The 19,813-nt window shown below is 42.2% G+C and overlaps 1 protein-coding gene across 2 annotated transcripts in view; it reads right to left on the reverse strand.

Annotated features, from left to right (window-relative positions):
- Positions 1–18,993, reverse strand: part of agla (amylo-alpha-1, 6-glucosidase, 4-alpha-glucanotransferase a) — a 53,019-nt gene extending 34,026 nt beyond the window's left edge. For both annotated transcript variants that reach the window (XM_028593024.1, XM_028593025.1), the window contains exons 1-6: positions 18,906–18,993; positions 15,902–16,027; positions 13,647–13,857; positions 12,002–12,171; positions 6,749–6,952; positions 1,977–2,158 (exon numbers count right to left, since the gene is read on the reverse strand). In XM_028593024.1, the coding sequence (XP_028448825.1) occupies positions 1,977–2,158; positions 6,749–6,952; positions 12,002–12,171; positions 13,647–13,857; positions 15,902–15,989 (855 nt within the window). In that variant the 5' untranslated portion in view covers positions 15,990–16,027; positions 18,906–18,993. The remainder of the gene's footprint in view (positions 1–1,976; positions 2,159–6,748; positions 6,953–12,001; positions 12,172–13,646; positions 13,858–15,901; positions 16,028–18,905) is intronic.
- Positions 18,994–19,813: the final 820 nt, after the last annotated feature.

The raw sequence follows: 19,813 nt of genomic DNA on the forward strand, positions 1-19,813 counted from the left end.
AAGCAACTTGAGAGAAAAGATCAACTGTCGGTGCAGTTATCAGGAAATGGAAGAAGCACCACACCACCGCCAACATCCCTCGGTCTGGGCCTCCACACAAGATCTTGCCTCGTGGGGTGTCCCTGATCATGCGAACGGTGAGGAATCATCCCAAAACCACAAGGGGGAACTGATGAATCAACTGAAGGCAGCTGGGACCACAGTTACAAAAGAAACGGTTGGTAACACACTACGCCGTCATGGATTGAAATCCTGCAGCGCACGCAAGGTCCCCCTGCTCAAGAAGAAACATGTACAGGCCCGCATGAAGTTCGCCATTCACCACCTGGACGACTCAGAAGAGGCCTGGAAGAAGGTGATGTGGTCAGATGAGACCAAAATAGAACTTTTTGGCCTCAACTCAACTCGTCGTGTTTGGAGGGCAAAGAACACAGAGTAGAACCCAAAGAACACCATCCCCACCGTCAAGCATGGTGGTGGCAACATCATGCTTTGGGGGTGCTTTTCAGCCAAGGGGACGGGACAACTCCATCGTATTGAGGGGAGGATGGACGGGGCCATGTATCGTGGAATTCTGGACCGACATCTTCCCTCAGTGAGAGAGCTGAAGATGGGTCGAGGATGGGTGTTTCAGCACGACAACGACCCTAAGCACACTGCCAAAGCAACAAAAGAGTGGTTGAAGAAGCAGCACATCAAGGTTCTGGAGTGGCCTAGCCAGTCTCCAGACCTGAATCCGATTGAAAATCTTTGGAGGGAGCTTAAAATTCAAGTGGCCAGGCGACAACCTCGGAACCTGAATGATTTGGAAGCTGTCTGCAGGGAGGAGTGGGCCAACATCCCTGCCGAAATGTGCACAAACCTTGTCACCAACTATAAAAACCGTTTGACATCTGTGCTGGCCAATAATGGATTTTCTACAAAATATTAACATGCTGTTTGTCCAGGGGGTCAAATACTTGTTTTTCCTCATCAGATGGTTATCAATTTTAATAAATTCATATGATGTGATTTTCTGTAATTTTCTTTGGGATTCTGTCTTTCACTGTTAGAATGTACATATGATTAAAATTGTAGATTTTTGCATTCTTTGTAAGTGGGCAAACCTGCAAAATCAGCAAGGGGTCAAATACTTATTTCCCCCACTGTAAATGAGCCATTTTTTACTTTACTGTATTAACTATAGCTTTCATGGCGTGCTAAACATTTCTGACCGCGCTTGAAGGCAGCTTCATTTCACGGAGAAAGAAAAGAAACGAGCGAGTGCTTTGTTGATGCAGGAAACAAAGTCAGCTGTTCCACAAATACCCGGGCAGTTAAGTGCTTGTGTTTGGTGTTTTAAAACTTTCTTGTGGCAGGGATAGAGGCAGTGATGTTTCCTGTTTACTGTACAGGACTCTCACACTGCCTCAAAACAGACTGAGAAGTCTGATCGCCGGTTACATGATTGGCCACCGCAGCGTGACGTCGTGTAGCATTTCTCCAAAAGTTGAGTAGGTCTCAACTTTTCACCGCTGCATGTTTTTGTTGGCTTCCCCCACACCTACCCTGCGGCTCCCAGCGCTGCAGGTTAAACGCATTTCGAAATGAATCATTTTCGCCGCACCGTCTGGTGGCCGACGCAGGCAGTGTGAATGCGCGCTAACTTATGCTGTCAAATGATCTATAAAGCCCACTGGTTGTCACATGTGTATCCCCTACAACAGTCATGAAGTGTGTCATGTCTACTCTTTCTATAGTCTGCACACAGGGTTCAACATTAGCACCATCTACCAGCCAAATTCTGGTAAAATATGCAAGTGGCTGGTAGATATGCTTCACCCACCAAAAAAAAAAAAAAAACAATGGTAATGCTATTGAGTGGCTGGTAACATCTGAACATTCACTACCCATTTGGCTGGTGAAGAAAAACATTTATTTTGAACCCTGTCTGTACAGCTGTGCAGTGCGTGTCCAGCTGAACTGTGTTTACTCACATTCAGATGGCTCTCGTTGGTAATATCAGCAGGAAGTCCTTTAGCTTCATAGCGTCCCTCTGCTACTCTGGTGGTTAAATGCCACAGAGCTCTATCTAAGACCCAGGCTGGTCGCAGGTGGGGAGAGTTCACCAGGTTGTACCCACACTCTGGATGTTCTTTGATCCACCCACTGTTAGCAGCTGCAAAAAAAAAACAAGAGGAACACTGAATCAGAATCACCACCATTTAGTGATTTAATTGTCTTAGGTATGATAGATGCTGGAACACATACTTGAAAATAGGTGGCAACAACGGTGAGCATTACCCAGAAAGCAATCATCAAAAATACTAACATTGTTCCCTAGATTGAATAGCATTTATAACCGAAACGCCAATGAAAAAGACATAATGGAACTGATACTTTGTTGAAAACCCAATTTGAATTAGTTTCAAATTTTCCTGTTGCATCCGCAATAGTCTCTCATAGCCAGACCTTCCTCCACAGCGCTGCGGAGGAGGGTCTGGGTAGTCCACACAGCATTCCGGGATGGGAGAAAAATGTGCTCTGGTTTATTAGCATTTCTTTAAACCAATCACAATCATCTTGGGCGGGGCTAGGCGCCAGAAGGAGCCACGGTGCCTCTGCAAAATAGCCTCGGGAAGGAACTTCCCGAGAACTTGGTGGAACGTGTACGTTCAAAAGTTGTTTTAGTCGTGCAACAGAAAACTCAGATTGGACAGATAGTCTAGCTAGCTGTGTGAATTTAACCTGCAGAGATCTTAAAACTAGATGATTTGTAATTATTTTTTTATTTTTTGAGATTATGAAATTTATACTTTTGGACTTTAAATTTGAAAACTTTTGAAATACCTGTTAAACTAATCTCTGGGTAATGGTAACTTCCCCTCCTCTCCTAATTAGGTCATTCTCAGGTATAATGAGGTGCTGGGTGACCGCTTGGTGAGATAAAAAGAAGGAAATTCGTCTTGGACAAACGCTATTTAAAGAATTCAACACAACAAACACACACACATAAAGTACACACACACAAACACAAAGTACGTACACACACACACACAAAGTACACAGACATAAAGTACACACACACACAAAGTACACACACATAAAGTACACACACACACAAAGTACACAGACTGCCACTAGCTAACCAAATTGCACACTGCCCGTTGTGCAACAAATCACAATAGTTGTTATAATATGTGCAGTAAGGGCAAGCCGCCTTATCAAGAAAATCCTGAGTTCTTTGGCGTTTGAGTGAGAGAGAACGACTGAAACAGTTTTATAAAAGAATACCTTTGTTCATTTTATGTTATGTTGAAAGCCAACCACGTAGGATTTATTTTTTTGACATGATAAATCTCGTATATTTGAATGAAACATGAGGATCTCAGCGAGTGCTTTTTCTTACAAACGAGTCACAATCCTATCTACAGATAGACTGACCACTCGGTCAGTCTCTAACCTTTTAGTCAGGCTCATTTTACGGCTTGACCTTTTCTGGGAAAGGAGGTGATAAGAGTAGATGAGTAAACAAGGAGGACACGGTAACATAACTGTAGGAGAGCGCTCACTCTCCTGGGTTAGAGCTGCAATGTCCTTTCAGTTACTTTCATGTTAGTATGTTCAGTTTTGACCCATAAGCTCGTCTCGTTTAATGCACCAGCATACTGAACCCCAGGGAAGAGTAGCTGCTGCAGTTAAACATAAATCAAGTCTAGTCACTCTGCTTTCCGGCTTAAAGCCAGTGGCCTCTTTAGTAATGTGAGGTTTGTTCCTGATTTAGCATGCTGCTCACACACACACACACACACACACACACACACACACACACACACACACACACACACACACACACACACACACACACACACACACACACACACACACACACACACACACACACACACACACACACACTTCACAATGTCTGTGTATGTGTGTGTGAGAGAGAGAACAATCCCTAAGACTTTTAAAACCTTAAAAAAGGTCCAGTGTGTAACGTGTTTAGCTGTTCATTATCAAAATCCGCGTTGCCCGTTCACAAACTTGTCCTTTTTCATGAATATTTACCTCCACCATCAATTCCAAGCATTCCTTTTGGCTTGAAATTTAACATTTGCATTCACATGAACTGGGGTAGACGCTCCATATTCATGCTCCATGATGAAATACGTTAGCCGGTAAGGGACATACAGGACATACTGCTCCGCCTTTCACGTTTTCGCTGTCACATGATAAACTCACAGCTGCTGCTAATGCTGCTAACGGGTTTCGTAGCTTCCCGGCCCCCCGGCAAGTTTGAAGAAGGAAACATGGAGGACCACATGTATTCAAAATCCAAATTTCACGAATAGGAGTCTTCTTTTTCTTCTTCGCCCAGAAAAAGAAGAAGGAGATTGAAAAGAGCAAGAGACCGGCTTTTTGAAGCGTGAAGGCTACCGTAGCTGTAATACGTACTTTGAACTGCGTAGTGCGAGAGAGTTGATATACGATTAACATGCTAGATGGGAGAAATTCCCACACATTGGACCTTTAAGAGAGAAAGAAATATTCTCTCTCAGGCTGCTTCACTGATGGATCTTAAAGCTAATTTTGCTGTTGAAGACTTTCAACAGCACGCGCTTTCACACCTATAGATAGACCCTGGGGCAATTTCGGGGGGTGAACATTGTTGCACTTTTCATTTGGTTCGGTTTGCGCTCACACTGCATTTGGTATCAACTGTGCAAACAAATGTCACGCGGTTGAAAGAGTCGCTTGTTTATTGGCCAGAATATCCGAGTGAAACACTTCCTGGTCTTCAAAATAATAGAGCAACGCAAAATGTATAAGGTGTTCGGTTTTCTGGTTTTGCTTTAATGTTTCGAATATTTTAGAAGACGGCGAACTATGTGAGGAGATAACAGACAGCGAGTAAAGGAGAGAGAGAGATGATGTTGTCACACAGACGACCAGCGATGTGTGCCCAGAACAGCTTGTGGATCTGAAAGTTATCATCCCTTAAAGTGCTCATATTATGTTTCGGGCTTTTTCCCTTTCCTTTATTGTGTTATAGATCTTTTTTTGTGCACGTTATAGGTTTACAAAGTCCAAAGTCCCCCCCCAAAGGGACTTACCATCTCCAACAGAAAACACTGTTCACAAACTGCTCCAACCAGCTCTACTGTAGTCCAGCCTTTACTTCAGAGACACACGTGGTCACTTTGTAACACACGTTATAATGCTCACCTAGCTGCTAGCATGGCATGCGCTCATACTCTGCTTCTGACTGGCTAGTAGTCCTTACCTAGCTACTGTCAGGGCACGCCCTCATACTCTGCTTCTGACTGACTAGTAGTCCTTACCTAGGTACTGAGCATGTGCGACTCCCAACAAAGATGGTACAGAACTCACTCTGTAGCTAAAACAGAGAGCTCAACACACGGGGTGAAAAGAGTAGCTGCAGCAATGTGCAGTACAACAAAAATATTTTTTTTTAAACCATGTAAACCTATTCTGATATAACCCCTAAATACAATTATAAACCTGAAAATGAGCATAATATGAGCACTTTAAATTGTATATAAGTCCGTAAATTGTGGTTGAAAGGTTGAAATTGCAGGTTAGTAAATGCTCTGTTTTTTGGTTCACTTCCTGTATTTGGGTCGGATCGGTTTCTCACCTAAAGTGAACCTAACTCTAGCTCACTTGGAAGCGAACAGAGACCCCCGTTATCAAGCGGACCAGAGTTTGTTTGTTTGATCCGCACTGGAGTTTCGGATGAGCTTTCACACCAGCCCAAACAAACCGGACTATCCCACGAAATGCTCCTTGGTTTAAGTTAAACTGACCAAACTGCTCGGGTATGAAAGCAACCTAAATCATATCCTTCTCTTTCTTGATGTATCCTTACCGCAGTTACATAGTTTCAGGACTCAAAAAAAGGGTTTCACTTAACTGGATCTGATCATGCCCTCTGCAAGATAAACTAATGTAAACACACTCCCTGTCAATATAAGATAAGGTTAATGAACTCCGTTAACTTGCACTATTATCACCATCACCTCAAGTGACCTAAAAGCCTCTTCAGCCCTATGAAAGTAAATGTATCATAATCGACAAGCACTGGAATATATTCAATTTATAAGGTGCTCATATCAAATAGAAGTGGATACTTGAATAAAACATGGACAGGTGTTGCAACTACTGTTTAAGAGGACCACTTACACTCCACACACTTAGCAGTATGATTATATCATGTCTGTATCCATATTAAAGCAATGGTTCATACATTGGGCCTTGATGGAAATCCAAGAACATTTTCATAATTAAGCAGAAACACTTCAATCCCCACTAAATGTTCTTATAAGTGTTTTGTATTTCAGTACCGTCTCCACTATGGCTGGGCTGTAAACCAATTGGAAATGCAAATATATAATAAACAACGATTATTTTCATAGTCTATTAATCTGTTTATTACTTTCTTGATTAAGCAATTAGTTGTTTGATCTATAAAATGTCAAAAAATTGTGAATAATCTGTGTTTTCCCAAAGCCCAAGATGACGTCCTCAAATGTCTTTTTTTGTTCACGTTTCAAAGATATTCAGTTTAACCATTCCCAATTTTAGAAGCTGGAATCAGCGAATTTTGACTTTTCTTTTATAAAAAAAAACACTCAAACAAATTAATCCATTATGAAAATAGTTGCTGATTAATTCAATAGTTGACAATGAATCGATTCATCTCTGCCGCTCTAATTGGAAATACAGAGTGCATAAAGTCACTCACCAGTGTGATTATACACCACATCTGTAATACACAGCATGTTCCATTCCTTCTTTAACATCTCCACCAGCGCCCCCACATCTTCCCAGCTGTAGCTCTGACCGGCGGGGCTAAACTCAGGGTTAAAGTTGAGCTGGTCTGCCAAGGAGTAACAGGACCTGGACTCTCCTAGAGTCTGCAGGGGTGTGAAGTGGATCATGTTGTACCCTGTAAGAAAAAAACAAAAACATATTTACACAAAATTATTAAGCAGATGCAGCATAATGTACTGCAGCATACTGTTTAATATTACTAATAATAATGATAATGTGAACAGGATATAGTGGAGTGATGCCTTCACACACTGTCTCTAGAACAGTAGCTGTACATACACTGGGGTTGGGTACCGAAACCCGGTTCCACTCTGGAACCGGTTCCTACACAACCGGTAGGAATTGGACCGGATTAGAACGCAAATTTCGGTTCCACTTAATGTGTCCTGACTGAAATACTTTCCCTCAGTCGCTCCGAAACGGATGTAAAAATATCCCCCTTTCTCTGTAGTCTACCGTTAGCTAGCTACCGTAAATGTAGGCTACTTTTCAAATGCCATATTTTCCCCTCTGGGCTCTAACCATAGACGACACTAGGGTTGTGCTGATGGACGATATCATCGATGGACGATGGCTGGTCGGCTAGTAGCGGGTGCTGGACGGGAAATTGACAAGTGCGTCGGTCTTAAACTAGCAAAGACACTTGCGTTGGGCTTTACGCTGCGCAGGGTGCAAGATTGGACACCTTAAGTGGAAGCTACTTTTTCCCCCTTATGTGCAACCTATTTGTGAAAAAGACCATCGCTTTGAGCAGACTGGATTGGCTGTAGTGATACATTCTCTCTCTCTCCCTGTCAGTTGTAGCTCGCTCTATCTTCTAGTAACGTTGGACACAGCGATCTCGAGTGAGAGAGAAAAAGGCGTTAATGTGGAACGCTATCACACTTTCCTTTCTCCCCTCATTGGACTAAGTTTGTGGACACTACTGTGCATCAATACGTAAGTCTGATGTCCTGTAGGTACGGGACGATGTTATGCAGGATTTACGAATGTATGTTAGCAACAGTAGGCTAGCTAAGTCACGAGGGTGCTATTTTATGCGTTAGCTAATATTGCGCTTCAAGAGTTAGCTATGTTTCTGTTTACTGAACGCGTTACTCAGTGCAAACATAACCGAGAATGTAGTTTAATCTCAGTAATGATGGTATGTTAGGTTATTACTGTCGCTCTGTTGAAGGCAAACGTCCCACTGTACTGTCGTTATGCAGATCACGGACATCTGAGTTAAGTGAAAGTAGGTCAAGTTGTAAAAAACTGCCCCTACCAACAGGGCAGCATTTACAGAGAGCATTTAAATGTATGTCTGGTCGTTTCTATGTTAACTGTTAGCCCATAGTAGTACAACAAATATTTATGTAAAGAGATACACCCCCTGACGACGACGATATCATCGTCCATCACGATGTTTTACTGTAAACATCGTCAACACACAATTTAGTGGACATCGCCCAACCCTAGACTGCACGTGATCGCTAGTAAACATATGACACTTTTTCAAGAATCGGTTTAGGAATGAGAATCAGTTTAAAAGTAGCGGTTCGGCATCGGAAATCGTAAAAACCATCGTGTCACACACACACACACACACACACACACACACACACACACACACACACACACACACACACACACACACACAATACAAGACAACTCATGGACCAGTGGCACGCAGCATATTTTCACAATATCACTTACCAAGCACAAAACTCACTTTTCGAGGATATAAGTAGCACAATACTCAGTTCTTAAGGGTATAAGTAGCACAATACTCAGTTCTTAAGGGTATAAGTAGCACAATACTCAGTTCTTAAGGGTATAAGTAGCACAATACTCAGTTCTTAAGGGTATAAGTAGCACAATACTCAGTTCTTAAGGGTATAAGTAGCACAATACTCAGTTCTTAAGGGTATAAGTAGCACAATACTCAGTTCTTAAGGGTATAAGTAGCACAATTGACCGTAGCCGTTTCGCCCTCTTTTTGGCCAACCCAAGTTGTTACTACTACCAGCCTGTGTGTGTTTCCTAGGCTACCAAATATGAAAACTAGTAGTGTGCACCTATAACCCAGCTCTGAGATGGTGTTTAGGAGTGGTTGGTATTTAACTACCTTGGTGTAGAAAGACTCCTCCATGCTGGAATCAAAGCTGCAGCCTACCTCTAAAACATGCACCTCCCTGGACTCCTCGTTGATAATAACTACAGCTGGTGTATTGGCCACCAGGTGTAAGAGAGTACTAGAGGTACTACTGCAGTGGGGGAACATGGATGGTTTTACTTGAGAATGTTTGTACATTCTTACTGAGGGAGGGAAGTGATTTGATATGTCTTTCACTATGAGGTCTGCTAGTCTGTCATGACGTGCTATGTACGTTCCTTTGTAGGCATGGCAACCATTTAGGATGTGAGACAGAGTTTCAGTGATGGTGTGATGCAAACAATGAGGGACCTGCAGATGTTAGCAGGTGACTGTGACCACCATATGTGGCTGTTGCCTTGACAGCAGTGTGAGGGTCAGTTATAATGTCCTCTGAGACCATCACAGTCCCAGAGTCAGACCCACCCACTCCAGTGACCCTCCTGTTCTGATACAGAGGTCATTCAGATCTGGCCAGTCTGACCAGACCCCAAAACCAGCAGAGGTATATAGAGGGTATCAAGCTTTCCACTGTTTTTTCTTTTGAATCCTAGGAAGTGGGGATCCGACTCCCTGGCTAATGGGACCTTGCGTCTTCTTAGGTCCAGGAACAGGGAGGATCGAGCCAGCTCCCGAACATCTTTATCGTCACTGTTCAACATGTTCAGAAGATGAGAAATCTGCATGCTGGTGTAGATCCACTCTATGTTTGGCACTCCCAGTCCCCCTTCCCACTGGGGGTGAAAGATAATGTCACGAGGGCTGTGTGGGTTGAGTCCAAACCATTTTTGCACTACACTCACTATTTTATTATTCATTTCATTCAGAACTTTCTGCTGGATGTGAGTGTTGGAGAACAGATGTTGCACTTTTGACAGGTCTACCTGTCTGATGGCCTCCAGCGTCATAGTCAGAGGCAGTGGGCAACAGTCAATCAGGTCCAGTCTAGATGTAAACTCGGACAAGATGGTGTTTACTTGCTCTTTCCATTCTCCTGCAATATTGATTTTATGTCCAAGGTAGCTGTATGTCTCATGAAGAGAATATACACGTATGGGTTTTGATGCTATTGTGAACTCAGGGCATTTATCAGTTTTTGAATGATACCATCGATTCCCTTGACTCCTCCTCTCGTACAGAACAGCACATTTTGTCTCCTTAATCTCCTGACCTGACCCTTCCAGAAAGGAATCTGTCCTGGCGAGCATGTTTGTAATTATGCTCTCATCTCTGGAGGCTATCTGGACATCATCAGCATAGCCCTGTACTGGGTTGGGGGAGATGGCATGAGGGGGGGCACACTGACACCTCCACTTTATCTATTGGTTAATGGCAATTATAAAATTAACTGCGCTCCATGGACAGCCAGTCTTAATGCCTATTTGAAGTGGTGTTGGGTGAGTAAACTGTTTTCCACAGATTACTTCAATAAAGGAGTCTCTGTACACATCTTTCACTATGTCGATGAACAGTTGAGGTAGTTGTATTTCCTCTAGTGATCTGATCATGACATTGTGCGATAGAGTCCCAAATGCATCTCTAAAGTCTAAAAAGACTAAGTGCAATCTGCAGGACTCATGCTTAAAGTCATCAAATCCTGTTTTTAGGCAAAACACATGTTCATTCATACCTTCCCTGTTGATATATGCCTTTTGCTTGGTGGATAAGATGTTAGGTTCCACCAGCCAAGGGAGGACTCTGGCCAGCATGCATTTCATAAATACCTTGTAGATGGTCGGAGGAGGGATATGTCCCTCCATGTTGATGGATCTTCAGGAATGTTATCTTTTTTTGGAATACGATGTACTAATGCTCCTTTCCAGGAATCTGTTATATCTGTATTTTCAAGACAGACATTAAAGATTGTTGTTAAAATCTGACATGACTGTGTGGATTTAAGGGTCTCGTATGTCACGCCATCCTTGCCACTGGCTTTGTTGTTGGGAAGGCCATTTAAAACAGTCTCTACCTCTTCATATGTGAAGTGGGTTGTTACAGGAAAAAACGTTGGATTAGGTGGCGGCACGTTCAGGTACCAGGGTGGGGGTGGGAGATCTTCGTTACGCCTTTGATTTAGGCATTTTTACTCACTATTATTAAGGATGATTTGAATCGCTTTAGATCTTTCATGCTGCCAAGGAAGTGTGAGTTTATTCCTGCTCACCTTCTTGCTCCGCCGGCCATAGGTTGCATTTTCATTCTCCAGGGAGGGCAAGACGGTTTCACGCAGGTACCTCAGCTGTTCGCGGATCCAGTCAGCTGTTGTAGTCTGTGTTAAAACTTCGGGATGAGGCCGTATCAGCGGGAACTTCTTCAGGACTCTTGCCACGTATTTCAGGATTTGTAATCCGAAAGATTTACCGCTGTGGCTTTCCGCTGTAAAAACTCCGTTCTTGAAGAATATCCCGTTAAGCAGTGTTGTGAGCTTTATCCACTTTGCTGGATCGCTGGAGGAAACAAACTTCTGCTCGCGCTGCCGGCTGGTGTTCAAGTGGTCCCCGTAGGTTTTCTCACGGATCTGGAAAGCCGTCCAATGTTGTTGAGACAGCGGACGGACGTACTGCTGGAAGGCATGGTTCGTAAACTCCTCTGCCGGTAGATGTTCACGGTAAGGATCGTCAGGTAGCAACAGCTTCAGGTAGATTCTCCCTTTGAGCAATGCTTGTTTATGTGCTCGCTTGATTGTCGCGATCAAACACATAGTCCACAGAAGTTGCCAATATATCATATCATATTATATAACAATATATCATATCATATTGCACCTATTGCATTAACGATGGCAATTACAACGGAAGTGATTGATTTATATTTTACGAAAACGGCAGTTTTGGTGTTAACTTGCACACCACCTGCAACCTGCCGCCATCTTGACACACAAACACACACGTGTGACACACACACACACACACACACACACACACACACACACACACACACACACACACACACACACACACACACACACACACACACACACACACACACACACACACACACACACACACACACACACACACACACACACACCTGACTCCTTGGCTACTCTCAGTCTATCTGGCCAGTCATCTAAGTGTCCCAGACATTTGGACAGGTAGGTCTGGATGGTGATGCAGTCTAATGGGAGGATGTCGTTATCCGCTCCAACGCGAAGAACTGGGTCGACTACGATGTATCCTCCGCCTGACCGCTCGGTGGCTCTGTGGGAAAAGAAATGTAAATGATGACAGAGGGGTGACAAAGCTTTCACTTCAGATACAGTATTAGGGGACCACTAAGGTCTATATAAAAGAGACTTCAGATACAGTATTAGGGGACCACTAAGGTCTATATAAAAGAGACTTCAGATACAGTATTAGGGGACCACTAAGGCCTATATAAAAGAGACTTCAGATACAGTATTAGGGGACCACTAAGGTCTATATAAAAGAGACTTCAGATACAGTATTAGGGGACCACTAAGGTCTATATAAAAGAGACTTCAGATACAGTATTAGGGGACCACTAAGGTCTATATAAAAGAGACTTCAGATACAGTATTAGGGGACCACTAAGGTCTATATAAAAGAGACTTCAGATACAGTATTAGGGGACCACTAAGGTCTATATAAAAGAGACTTCAGATACAGTATTGGACCACTAAGGTCTATATAAAAGAGACTTCAGATACAGTATTAGAGGACCACTAAGGTCTATATAAAAGAGACTTCAGATACAGTATTAGGGGACCACTAAGGTCTATATAAAAGAGACTTCAGATACAGTATTAGGGGACCACTAAGGTCTATATAAAAGAGACTTCAGATACAGTATTAGGGGACCACTAAGGCCTATATAAAAGAGACTTCAGATACAGTATTAGGGGACCACTAAGGTCTATATAAAAGAGACTTCAGATACAGTATTGGACCACTAAGGTCTATATAAAAGAGACTTCAGATACAGTATTAGAGGACCACTAAGGTCTATATAAAAGAGACTTCAGATACAGTATTAGGGGACCACTAAGGTCTATATAAAAGAGACTTCAGATACAGTATTGGACCACTAAGGTCTATATAAAAGAGACTTCAGATACAGTATTAGAGGACCACTAAGGTCTATATAAAAGCATCCAAAGAGCACCATGTCATGGGACCGAATCACCTGGACGTCACACTAACACTAAAATGACTTCCCGGTAGACAGGATGTCAGTTGATTTGAATAGTGGAAAAATGTGTAGTCGGCAAAATGAAGTTGTTTATTTCTGTTCTCATTTTTAGCCATAACTGTAACATTTAAAAGATATAGTTAAACACGGAGGGCCGGCCTATCTGACGTTTCTGCCGTGACTATTTTTTTCTGTACTGTGTTGCTTTCCTAGTGTCTTTGCTAAACCAAATCTAACAACCAGATTTTTTTGTTATGGTGGTAATTTGCCTTCTGATAAGAACTAACTGGAGCTAACTCACACTTCCTCTCTTCCTCTCATTAGGGCAATAAAATAATGCTGTAAAACTGTACATCATCAAATGCGGGGTCAAAGGCCTGGAGAATACACATTTTGTAGACTGTTTTTTGCTTGATGTGAAGATGTGTTAACATTCTAAGTTTTATTTTAATTGGTTTAAAATCTGCGGAAAATTCTGCGTCTGCAGATTCCCACGTGGCCATGGTTATCAGGAGGGTCTTACCCATATCCAAAGTAGTACTGATAGGACCCGGCCATCTTGAGGTCCAGAGAGCAGAACTTATCAGAGTCATCCTCCCTTCCTGTTGGGTAGCTCCAGCCCAAAACGCGGAAGTTGTTTCGCTCAAACTCCTTTCCTTCAATTGGATAGTTGGTGTGCACCATGACCCTCTTTCCCTGAAGGCTCGGACCAAGGCGGAACTGGAGCTCAAACCCTGAAGAGAAAGACGCTTTTTGATTAATTGCTTCATATCAACACGTGGCATCCAAGAAAGACAAACTGGTATGTTTAAATGCTTTTGGCTGTGCCATTAATTAAAGTAATTTTTGTGAATGAAAGTATCAATATAATTGGGGGAATAAAAAACTCTTATTATGAGCCTGGTTATTTGCTTCCTCCCCATTCATACTGGCCTTGTACATGCACACACACACACACACACACACACACACACACACACACACACACACACACACACACACACACACACACACACACACACACACACACACACACACACACACACACACACACACACACACACACACACACACACACACACACACACACACACACACACACACACACACACACACACACACACACACACACACACACACACACACACACACACACACACGACTTCCCCTCCGCCTATTGCCATCACACACTGTCTCTAGAACAGTTCCTGTACACACACACACACACACAAGACACTGGTCCTCCAGAGTCTGGACCATGAAAGGTTTGTCTATATATAGTCCAGTCCACACAATCCATTAACCTGACTCCGCCAGATGGATCGCTTCGCATTTGCTCGGCATATCCATCTGGGAACTTTCCGTTGGAGAACTTTTGGGAAGGGGCGGAATACTGGTTATTTGATTGGATGAACCATCTGTCTATCACCTATGTTGGTGATAGACGGGCCAAATCAACCAATCAGATCCACGAAGCGTATGAAAATACAACCACAAGCCCGCCCCTGCTGCTGCAGGCAAAGCATAGCTCGTAAGCTCAGCATGCAAGCAACATGTCGGTAAAGGATATTTGCCGTTTGTGTAACGAGAATTTAGGAATAAAAGACACCATTTCAGGTTCCCGGACCATATTCCAAAAGAAGGATCCAAGAGAAAAAAAGCATTAGCGAGCGGCTAACAGAATTAGGGCTACCGCTGGCTGAAAATACTGGTTACCTGATTGGATAAACCATCGGTCTATCACCACCTAACCCACCTCAAAACCAACGCTGATTGGCCCGGTCGTTTGGCTAACGGCTCCAAATTTTCTCTGCCTCAAGATGCCAGACTGATCTGCGAGTGGAAAACTGGAGCTCGCGAGATCAGGACGCTCTCACGAGGCTAGTCCTATCAGGTTCAGAGTCCTGTAAATGTCAACTGGTCGTTGACATTTGGTCTCCCTGTCCAAGTGTCACAAAGCCAAGTTTGAGGCCCCTAGTTTGATGCTGGTGTCCTTTGTTGTATGACCCGGTGTCCCTCTCTGCACGCTCTCCGGTTCTGGTGGTTGACTAAACGCATATTTTTGAGGATTGGCTCTCAAAACGGGCCGGATGAGATATGATTTTTGGTCCATATCGCCCACCCCTAATAGTATCTCTTTTTGTTTTGTCCACCACCAATACGTGCATGTATACAGTGCTCAGCATAAGTGAATACACCCATGCTAAAGTTGACTAAAAAGAGGAATAAAAAAATCATCTTTTGGAAATTGATCTTAATGCCTTAATTAAAGAAATTAGGAAAAATCCTACCTTTAAGGACACAAATTTTGTATCGTAAATAAATAAATGTTCTTCCTTAAAATACACACCCCTATGTTAAATTCCCATAGAGGCAGGCAGATGTTTATTTTTAAAGGCCAGTTATTTCATTTATCCAGGATAGTATGCATCCTGATAAAGGTCCCCTTGGCCTTTGGAATTAAAATAGCCCCACATCATCACATACCCTTCACTATACATAGAGGTTGGCTATCAGGCTAACTGAGATAAAACCATGCCAATCTCTAGGTATGGTGAAGGGCATGTGATGATGTGGGGCTATTTTAATTTCACCCTTAATTGCAATCAATTCATCAGGGTTTCAGGCTTCTGGAAATGTAGAAGGCAATAAACATAGATCCGAATAAATGCTTTGCGAGGCTGAGCAGCCTCCCTGATACATTCAGGCATTAGGTAAAGTGCAACACCAAAAGCACAGCTGTGTAAAATAAAAAATAAAAAATAAAAAATGTGTTACCTTGTTCAAGTCTGAACAGAGTCCTCTCCAAACTCTCCTTGTCGTTAAGCATTAGGACTCGGATCTGCTTCAGGTGTTGAGGCAACATCTTGAGATGATCTTCAAAGTGAACTGATCCCTGGCCTCCTGTAATCAGGGAAATGCAGGTTGCGAAATAGTTAAAACCATTCACATATAAAACACTTTTTTTTTTTTAAAAACACCATGAACTTCAACAGGGCCAAATAATCTGCAACCATACTACAGATGCACTTGTCCAAAACCTGCTGATTTAACTAGTTAAGGGGGACGGTTTGTGAAATCATGACAACCTACTTTAAAGACAAAATGCACTGACCAAATTGAATACCAGCATTCACAATTTGAAATGGCTCAACGAGTACATGACTGACATCAATAGCACGTACAAGTTTGTCAAATACTGCTAACTGGCATGAAGATAGGAAGGGTTAAATGTTAAACAAGGATTTTTAGGCAATACGTTGGTTGAGAAATGCATTGTGCAAACTGTTGTAACACAGCATAGGGAAGGTAGTCCTAACACTAAAAGTATTTAGTTCAAACAGACCATAGCTGCTGCTAAAAAAACACTGGACACAAACTTTCCTCAGTCAGTCAGCTGGTACTGTAGCCTCAGAGGCTGGAGCATATTTACTTTTTAATGTCATTGTTAGTTGCAGCCCTAATATATAAAATATAACATTCTGATAGGAGCCATTATTATTATTATCTACTTTTGATACTACTACAGTGCATTGTGTCATTTTGGGCAATATATACAGGGTTGTTCAATTAAAAACTGCCACTGAAAGAAGGAGTTAATGTGCTTACTATTTATATACAGGTACCCGTCTAATGTGTATGAGAGCATGTTCTGTGTTGCATGAGAGTATGTGTTGAGAGATGCTTATTTTCTGTATTTTGTGTTGTCTTTGTAAAGCTGCGGAACAGACAGAGTCCAAAACAAATTTCCCTTCGGAGACAATAAAGTATATCTAATCTTATAGTACAGAGCCCGTTGAAAATGGGCCTGTTTGGAAAGGGCCAATTGCTTGGCCTGTGGTATTGCTGCTTATAGAATTCTTCAAAACCAAATTGTACCCCAAAATTACTTACAGAAGGACCCCAAACCACTTCATATGCAATTCCACTGTATAACCTGCTACTGACTTAGTGATTTACCGGACAGAGAACGTTGCAGATTCAGAATGCGATTACAAAATATCCCAATGTAAACGTGGAGGAATCAAACATTAGCGTCATGGACTCACGGCAGTGCACCACCCACCTGACCTGTTATGAGAGCTAATCAACACACACCCATTAGCCTGGTCCTAGCAGACTCTGGTCCATTAGCCTGGTCCTACCAGACTCTGGTCCACTAGCCTGGTCCTACCAGACTCTGGTCCATTAGCCTGGTCCTACCAGACTCTGGTCCACTAGCCTGGTCCTACCAGACTCTGGTACATTAGCCTGGTCCTACCAGACTCTGGTCCATTTCATTTGTACAGAGAGTGTGACCTCTCTCCATTGACAAGTATTAACTATATGTTGACTTCAGTAAAACTTTTAATGCAGGACTTTTACTTGTTATGGAGCATTTTATTGTGTGCTATTTTGTTTCAGTAAATGATCTAAAGACATACACCCCTGACTAATTTAGCCTCAAGGATTCTAGGATTACATCCACAAATTACAACTGACAGCCTGGTTGTGTTCTTACAGTGTGCCATCAGAAAATCAAAGAGACTTGAATTTCCGTGTAACTCAACGTGCATTTTAAAAAAAATGGCACATTACTTAACACAAATACCTGAATCATAAAACATAGACCGGTACGTCTTCATATAACAGGCCCTCAAATGACTAGAATCAGACTTCACAGAAAAACTGTTTTATAGACTAGGATTTAGTTCAAGCTAAATCAAATATGTAAAATAGTAAAAACTGGACTTTTGGTACTCCCTCGTTGAGTAGAGCCATATGGATATTAGTCATTGAGCAATAGCACAGTTAGTGGCCACATGCTAGCCGATATTTGCACATAGGAGCAGATAATGCTGCTGTCAGTTTTGGGTTCAGTTGTGTAATAATTTGAGCAGGTTAGTGCATCCAGTTACTTGGACCCTCCCTCTGAGTCTGCGCAGTGGTTCGGTCCGATGATCAGAACAAGGTCAGGAATCCAGCCGTTAATGTCACGCTATCTATTTATAAAACACTGTTCATCTTGCTTGGCACCTCGGGTTCACACCGACACAGAGTTACAGTATGAAGATGACGGTAGATAAGTATTCGCTACGGTGATGCAGGAACCTTCAAAGCTAATGTCGCGTTTACGGCTGGATTCCAAATTCCATTCAAAAAAGTGGCAATTTAATGTCGCTTCGCTTTCTAGCACACCCTTATGCATCATGCAAGACAATCCAAAAGCCCTGATTTAATTGAAATTAACCACTTAACAATTCGGCATACGCACAATGTATCAAAGAAACTTTATTTTAATAAAGCAACCTAATTAAGTTGCGTACTTCATACAGTCGGCCCCAACCAGACTGTACTGTAGTGGGCGGTGCTGTCAAGTTGGAATTTTAAGAACAAAGTAACGCAGGTTGGGTCATATCGATTTAGAATTTGAGATTGGGTACAAATATATATGTTTCTAAGTTATCTTCGTCATTACGTACAGTAACCTTAAGGTTTTACCTTTTGAAATAGACAGAATTATGAATGGTTGTCTCAAAATAACTGAGAATGTATTATGTTCCCTTATTAGGATGTAAAGTTGAACTACGAAGAACAACGAGAAAAGCGTTAACGCTCAGTTAATATTAGCTAGAGTTAATGTTAACTGTAACGGTTAGCTAGCTAAACTTATGTCAGCTAACGTTAGCTAGTAACCTATCGTTCTGACAGCTACTGCCTGGGGTTTTAACTCGTAGAAGCTTAACAGTGACAACATTACACGACAATGCGAAGACACGTTTGATTGTCTCTTCGCTCTCACCTGTCAGATGTGTCTTCGGTCAGTCACAGCAACAGGAGGACAGTTTCCACTGTGACAGCTCTGTTTTTTTCCTGGATGGATAGTGGCTGAACTGAGGGGGCGTGGTCCGCAGACCGGGGAGCCTTTACCGTAATAACCCGAGTAAAACGGTCAAACGGTATTACATGTTTTTACCATAGAGATTAAATAGGCCTAAATGAACTTTATTCTATGATTTTTACATTTAATAATACATGTGCTCTTTTCAAATCTGTATTTATGCAAGCGAGAGACTTAAGCTCATTTTGTGTAAATATTAATTCCATAACTTACACTTGTTTTTTTCACAACCTCTTAAAAGACAGATTTGTCTATTTGTCTAGTATTTTATTTAGACAAACTTTTCTGGATTGCAACAGTATTTGAGTAATGGCAGAAAAAATATATGCAATCTCGTGTCTTTACAGCAATAACTAATTGACTGCAATAGGATATTGCTGCCAAAGTGCTCATTTTATATGGCATAATTTATGTTGCGCAATTTCTGAGGTTGACCACACACATGCACGCATCACGTATACACATAAACAGGCAAGCAAAGAGAGTTACGTAAGGTGGAACTGCAGTGCAATTTTTTGGCAGACGGAGAGCAGCGCGTCTGCACTGCAGGAGCACTGGCTAATAACATAAAGCCAACATTATGTAATCCATTGACATAGATCAAGTAAATTCAAATGTAATCTGAATCGTGAAGGAATTCCTTTGAGTTTCTATAATCACATTATTTGCAAGCCTTTTTTTCTTTAGTCACAGATCTGTCATTTCATTGTCTATATTTCATACGCTAACAGACACATGCATGGTATTCTTTCTGTATAGTCAAGGATTCCTCTAAAAGGTTATATTATTGTCAAGGTGGGCTTCAGAAA

Source organism: Perca flavescens, chromosome 12 (assembly GCF_004354835.1).
Source record: "Perca flavescens isolate YP-PL-M2 chromosome 12, PFLA_1.0, whole genome shotgun sequence".
In the NCBI taxonomy this organism is placed as follows: domain Eukaryota; kingdom Metazoa; phylum Chordata; class Actinopteri; order Perciformes; family Percidae; genus Perca; species Perca flavescens.